Source organism: Podarcis raffonei, chromosome 1 (genome assembly GCF_027172205.1).
Source record: "Podarcis raffonei isolate rPodRaf1 chromosome 1, rPodRaf1.pri, whole genome shotgun sequence".
Lineage (NCBI taxonomy): Eukaryota > Metazoa > Chordata > Lepidosauria > Squamata > Lacertidae > Podarcis > Podarcis raffonei.
Window position 1 is genome coordinate 29946046 of NC_070602.1, and position 7045 is coordinate 29953090.

Sequence of the window (7045 nt, forward strand, 5' to 3'; positions counted from 1 at the left end):
AGTCTGACTCCTTCCCCCTCCCCCTCCTATTTCTGTTGACAAGGAGACTGTCAAGAGACAGTGGGCATGTGTGAAAAACAAGCTTGCTGTGAATTGTAATACTGTAGTTAATTAAAGTTAACCATAGCTGGAGGGCATTTGTTGTATGGAGGTCTTCTGCAGCCATGTGACCTTTCATTTTACTCTGACCCATTAAGCAGCTAGTCTAGGCATATGAGCCAGCTTTCTTTGATCCTCACTGCAGAGGCTTTTCAAAAGTCATCTAGAGCTGACAAGCCATAATCTTTTCTTTTTGGTGGAGAAGGGTGTGTGTGTGTCACTTACTGGAATTCCTTCATTTCCCCTGCAATGCTAAGGGTTTCTTTGCTTGGGGGTGGTAACTAAACATTTTGAAAATACAGCTTTCCAAGAGTAGCTTATTCCTTGCTACGTCCTAAAGCAGCTGGGGGATTTTCAGGAACAAGGCAGAACATGCATATCAGGGGAGACATTTTTTTAAATGTTCAGAAATTCCTTAGCTGAGAAGCCATGGAAAACACACCAGATATCTGCAGTAAAGAGGGATGGGCTAATTTTGAGGTGGTGGTGCTGAATCAGGAGGTGTGGCCCTAGTTATTCTGGCTACAACAAACGGAAACAGCAAAGCAGTGCCCTGCATAGAAATGTGGCTCAAGTGTCACTCAGATCCTATAAAGCCCAGTCGTTGTGCTTCAGGTTTCTGGATTTCATGCTCTTTGCAGTGAGAGCCAATCTGCAACGGTGTCAGTCTCCTTGAGCTTTCTTCTCCAATTAGCCTGTTCTTTGTTTTTAAAGGGAGGCATGTTTCCTGAGAGCAGCAGTGTGCTAGGGGGTTAGCAAGTCTTCTCTCCTGCTTCTGGCCATTTTCTTCCTGCTGATGTGTTTCTCTTTCTCCCCCCCCAAAAAAAACCTCCCCATTCATAACAGGGTTGCTTGTATTGTGTGCCGGCAGGCCTGTCCGTGCCAAAGTGACACATCCTGTTGATTTGCATTAGAGGACTGGAGTGTCACTGTTATGCTGACTCTTACAAAAGTTAGTCTTGAAAGCAGCGCAGCTTCCCCCTTGGCATCGAGCCATTATTCTCCATTTACAGCGTGTAACTTCTATCAAAGCCACATATCTCCTCATATCAGTTACAAGAGCCGAAGGCCAGTGATTACTCTTTGCATGTCTCTTAAAGAAAACTACCTCTGGATTAACGGTTGGGTGGAAATAGGATTGTAGCCTAGGATGGATGGTGATGGTGGCATTTTTCTTTTTGGAGGGAGGCGAGACATCCTACAGTGAAACATTAATTCTCCTGCTAGATTGGAAGTCCTTTAAGAGCACATGGGGAGAAGTGCATCTGTTTGTAGTCAAATATGAAAACAGTTCCAGGCAAGAGCATATCCCTGGTGTGCATTTTTTTTAAAGGCAAAAAGATGGTGCGTGTTTGTAGCAAGGTGGCTTGGTTCGAGGCGAATAGTATGGGATGGATTGCCCTCCTCGCCTCTACACGTGTGTGTGTGGGGGGGGGGGGTGAATGTTAGAATGCCTGTTAAACTCGCTTTAGTCCTGCAAGCCCCTTTCTCTGCTCCTTCGCTTTTAGGTGAGACATCCACGATTTTTTTCAGAAGCCCCTCGGTGTTTTAGCCGGATGCTTCAACCAAGGGGAGGAGTATAAACAAAAATGCGGATTGGGGGCGGGGGGCAGGGAATCAAAAACAGCCCCTGGCTAGGCTCTCTGGGGCCACATTATCAGCCAGGACGGCCTGTTTCCCGTTCTGTGTATGTTTGTGTGGTTACACACTGGCACAACTCGGCTCTTTCCAGCTTTTGGTGGTCGTCTGAAAAGCCAAGGCGAAGCGCGCATGTCCCCCGATTTAGCTGGCGCCAAGTGGGCAAGGCGGCATCCTTGCTGAGGTCTGCGACCCTTTACGGAGGAAACTTTGCCTCTGAAACCCCGAGCAACCCCTTTGCCCCTCACCCCCCCCCGGCGTGGACGTCTGCTGTTCACCCCCAGCTGCTGTCCTCCATTTTGGGAGAGAAAGTCGGCTGCAAAACGAAACACAAAACACATTCCTGGGTGATCTCTGGATGGCTTTTCTCTAACTGCAGATTCTCCCTTCGCTCTCTCTTCCCGCCCTTCCTTCCCAGAGCGATGATGACTCTGCCCAGCTGTTCAACATTTCCCCCTCCTCCTCCTCCGCCTGCCTGCCTGCCCCATGCCTAGAGCTGCTGAGGCTGGTTTGTTTTCAGGCTAAAAAAAGAAAAGCAGCTTTAACTGTGGCGTGGGAGGGAGGGAGAGAGGGCGAGCTCCGGCTGGAAACACCGCTCGGGTTGCAGCTTTCGCAGGGAGCTCCGCCTTTGGCTGCTCTGCAGAACCAAACCCTGGGAGAATCAGCCCTGGAATGCCGCGGCCTGCGAACACAGAAGGGAATTAACTCCACTTGACTGGGCCTCGGACTAGACAGTCACGTGTCTCTCTCTCCCCCCCCCACACTCCCTCCCCCCAACATTGAGAAGGGCTCCGAATGGGGACACGCAACGCGCCTGCGCGGCTTCGAGGAGCCCGGGCAGAATTCCCCGCTGTCATCCTTTTCTCTCCCTGCTCCGGCCCCGCCAGCCAGGCTGCAGCGATGATACAGTCCCGCCATTGTTCCAGTGATATGAGGGGGCGTGGCGTTGTCGTGACAGGATTTGTTAACCGAGGCTGAACAAACACATCAGGATTATTAATCTCGGGTCTGAAAGGCTCTTCCATGTGGGGCGGTGGGGAGGAGGAGCTCGATCCCTGCCTGAACCATTATTATTACTCGCCCCCTTCACCCTAAGGTTACAAATAGTTTTATAAAGCTACAATGGACTCACACACAAAAAACCCTAACTAGCGTGGCTCCTGACAACGCACGTCTCAGGTGTCAAAAGCCAGGGCAGAGGTGCCAGGAAAAGCCTTTCTGCGTCAGTTGTCAGCAGAGAAAATAGGCTCAACAGCTTCTCCATCCATTACCTTGGAAAAAGTGTTAAACCCTGTTAGTTCATCCAAGGCTGGATAAAGATGGTTGGGGGCCTTGCCCTGTCCCCCCCAAAAGGTTACCCTTTCCCACAAACTCCAACGAAAGGAATGCATGAAACAGAAAACTCATCGAATTAAAGTTTATTCATTTATTGTACGAGTATACCGCAAAGCAGTGAGCTGGCAGACAGCAAGAGGGCTTCTTGCAGACATAGGCCCTGGTGCAACTGCATCATTATAGTCCAGCTTTGGCTGCATCAAGTGCTTCCAGGAAAACCTGCACTTGCAAGACTTGTGTTTTCACCACATGGGACCTGAACGTTGACAGTCTAGGGGTCTGAAGTGTCGCACTTAGTCGTTCACGTCCAGTTCAAATTCAGGGTACAACTCCTTGGTGGTCACCCCTCGGATCACCGCCAGCCTGCCCAACAGCATCTGCCCGGCGTCTTTTATCTCATTGTATTCATGGAGCAGAGAAATGTGGGTTTCTAATTCCTCCGGGCTGTATCCTTCAGCTGTCAGCTGCGCTATTTCCTGATCCAGGGCGAGGTCTTTGCGTTTCAGCTCTTCGATCTCGCGCTGCAAGGCGTCCTCGTCACTGGCGGGCTGACAGGCCGTCGGAGAGGAGGGGACCGGAGACTTGAACCTTGCACTGCAGGCTCTCGGGGTCCCCATGGGCGTCCTCCTCGAGAAGGGTCTGGCCGAGGGCCTCCCCCGGACTCCTGGGCTCTGCTCCCATCCCCTAGCCAAGGGGCTGCCATCTCCTGGTTTATCCAGCGCGCCTTGGAAAGTGCGGGAAGGAAAAGCTCCAAAAGAAGCCGCGTGCCCTTGCAAGGGAGAGGGGGGAGGAAGCGGCGGCGAGCTCAGAGGCAGGGCCAGCGCTTCACCTCGGCTTCAACTCGTAACCTCCCACCCGCGCAGCGCTCCGCTCCCTTCCGCCCCGCCCCGTTACTACAACTACGCTAGTTCCGATGGAATGACTCAAGGTAGGCAAAGCGGGAAGGGGCGGGAGAAGGAGCCGCCGCCGCCGCGGTGCACCCTGGGAGGGTTTTCTCTCCTCTCGGCTGTGTGGGGTGGCAGGACCCAAGTTGCCCGCTTTGCCAGAGCTTAGCTTTGCTCCACGTCGAGGCATCTCTTCCATTCCCTCCCCCCCACCCGCTTCTCTGCGTGGCTTTTATTGTTGTTTAGTCGTGTCCGACTCTTCGTGACCCCATGGACCAGAGCACACCAGGCACCTCTCTCCTCCACTACCTCCCGCAGTTTGGTCAAACTCATGCTGGTAACCTCGAAAACACTATCCAACCATCTCGTCCTCTGTCGCCCCCTTCTCCTTGTGCCCTCCATCTTTCGCAGCATCAGTGTCTTCTCCAGGGAGTCTTCTCTTCTCATGAGGTGGCCAAAGTACTGGAGCCTCAGCTTCACGATCTGTCCTTCCAGTGAGCACTCAGGGCTGATTTCCTTAAGAATGGATGCGTTTGATCTTCTTGCAGTCCATGGGACTCTCAAGAGTCTTCTCCAGCACCATAATTCAAAAGCATCAATTCTTCGGCGATCAGCCTTCTTTATGGTCCAGCTCTCACTTCCATACATCACTACTGGGAAAACCATGGCTTTAACTATACGGACCTTTGTTGGCAAGATGACGTCTCTACTTCTCAAGATGCTTACAACAGTCTGCGTGGCTTACAACAGTCTAAAACCGCAGTGTCTTAAACTGCAGAGATGTAAAATAAAAACAATTAAATGCACAATATTTCAAAATATACATAATGAAGGCAGAGTCTGCAGGGCTTTAGAAAAGGCTAGGCACACGGTTGTCTGAAGGCATTCTGCTGCCTGAGGAGGAACAGCAATTCCACACCCCAAAATTCGGGAAGGCTTAAATCTATTGTGCCGCCTGAGGTAGAAAATGCTGTAATCGGCTCTCCCTCAATAATAACAATAATAAGGAACAAGAGCTAACAATTTGCTGTCATTTCATGATAATCCCAAATCAGTTGCCTGAATACTCAGTGGTGGGATTGACCCGGCTACAGACCAAAACAAAAAACAAAACAAAACAACCTCCAGGAGAGAAGCCCTTGTTTTTCAAGCTGTGCGTGATTTGGGTGCGCAAAGCACCAAGGGGCTAGAATTTGCCACGAGCCCCTGCTGTGGATACATGCAGGCTGTGCATTATTTGCTGTCAAGTAAGGTTAGTGAAACCATCCTCATGAGACGGCTTCATAATACCTGAGGGACAAGCACCAGTGAAGTCATCTCCCTGCTAAATTGTTGTAGGCGAAGCCCCTGTCACTACCAATATGCAGAGAACAATTTTCTGATAAGAAGTGCAGCCCTGTGCATGTTTTCTCAAAAGTAAATCCCACTATATTCAGTGGAGTTTACTCCCAGAAATACGTGCTTAGAATTGCAGCCTCAGTAATTTACCCCTGTGCTCAAAACATTTAGAAGCACATTTTTAGTTCTTAACTGTCAGAAATATTAAATACGTAGTTCCAAAGCTTAGATCAGGGAAGGGGAAACTGTGGTCCTAAGTTAGTCTGGCACAGGTTACAGTTTGGCCCAGAGGCTGTTTCCCCAAAACATGCCTCCCTGCCCCACATCTGACATCAGGTACGGAACTAGTAGGGCTATGGCTGTCTATGCACAATCAAGAGCCTTAAACAGTAACATCAGGTGGGAGGTGGGCATTGAGGCATTTAATCCTCTCATCTAGTTGTAGTTTACCCATCTAGTTGTGCATGATATAGAAAAGAATCCTATCCCAATTCTGCTGCCTGTAGTAACAATGATCTAACACTTCTGAGTGAAGGCTGAGAGTTGATCCCATGCTCTCTTAACTCCACTGTAGCAGATGGTTTTTTATCAAGTGAAAGGGGAGCAGCTTGAAAATAGCGTAGTAGTCTGCATAGCACGAAAAGAAGAATGATCATGTGTGGACTGGTACATCATTGTTGAATTAACAGAACAGAGAAATGACTGCCTCTGCAGCTGTGTGCATGGAAGTAGGGGAAGGTAAGGTAGAACAGGTCATGTGATGATGATGATAATGATAATGTATGAAATGAAAGTGTGTACCCCCCCCCCAATGTTATTTGGCACAAAGCTTTATTCAGCTGGTCCAGGGTTGAATAAGTTATCTTGAATGTAGTACTTGTTCAAATACAGAACTATCATCTGAGAGCATCCTTTGCAGTACCAGAGCTGTTCCTTGTGCCGTACATTCTTCCCACAGCTAGTTGTCAATTCTGTATTGTGCCACATTTGTTAGGATCCCCAGGAATTGGGAAGAAGGGATATGTTTCAAATGATGAACCCTGGAATAAAGCTCTGCAAGTTTGAAGATATACGCCTCAAGGAACTCAATGGAACCCAGTTTTAAGTAAGTGCACTTTGGATTGCGGCCCAAGTTACTAACCACTGCCGAGATGGAGCTTAGGCTTCATGTAATATGTTACAAAATGTTTACATGTATGCACAATTACATGTGTAGTAGGTTGCATGTTATTTCCTACACAAAAGGGTACATTTTCTATGAGTTTGTAAAACAGAAACAACATACAGCTTTAGAATTCAATGCATATAGAGTTGGGCTGTTATTTGGGGGAGAAAAACTGAATATAAACTGCTAGTTTCAATCTACTTTTCAGCCATTGGTTGGTGGTCTTTAACATTCTCCTGTTCACTCCAGAACTCTGCAGGACCAGGCAGCTCTTCCTTTTCATTTCCATTTGTTTTTAATATGCCTAGACCCCTAGGTAAATATGTCACAAAGACACAGGGAAGAGGTCAAAGTATTGAATATGTATGAAAATAAACAGACATCCCTTAACACCTTCTAGCCAGGAATAAGTCAAAACATTTGTTTTCAATATTTTCATGATTTATTCAGTACTGATAAGGCGCTGTCTGCTGTGCATACAAAAAACGCAGCTGCTTCTTTGAAGAACTTGCAGTGTGAATCTCAAGAGTTCAGTGACTCACTCTGGCTACCCTGGAGCAAGCGATGTTGGCACAACCTGACACTC

General features: G+C 48.6%; 1 protein-coding gene across 1 annotated transcript; it reads right to left on the minus strand.

Annotated features, from left to right (window-relative positions):
- Window positions 1–3187: 3187 nt before the first annotated feature.
- On the minus strand, window positions 3188–3978 carry SWI5 (SWI5 homologous recombination repair protein). Its single transcript, XM_053378682.1, has one exon. It carries the CDS (start codon window positions 3687–3689, stop codon window positions 3366–3368), a length of 324 nt encoding a protein of 107 aa, XP_053234657.1. The 5' UTR covers window positions 3690–3978; the 3' UTR covers window positions 3188–3365.
- Between the last annotated feature and the right edge of the window lie 3067 nt (window positions 3979–7045).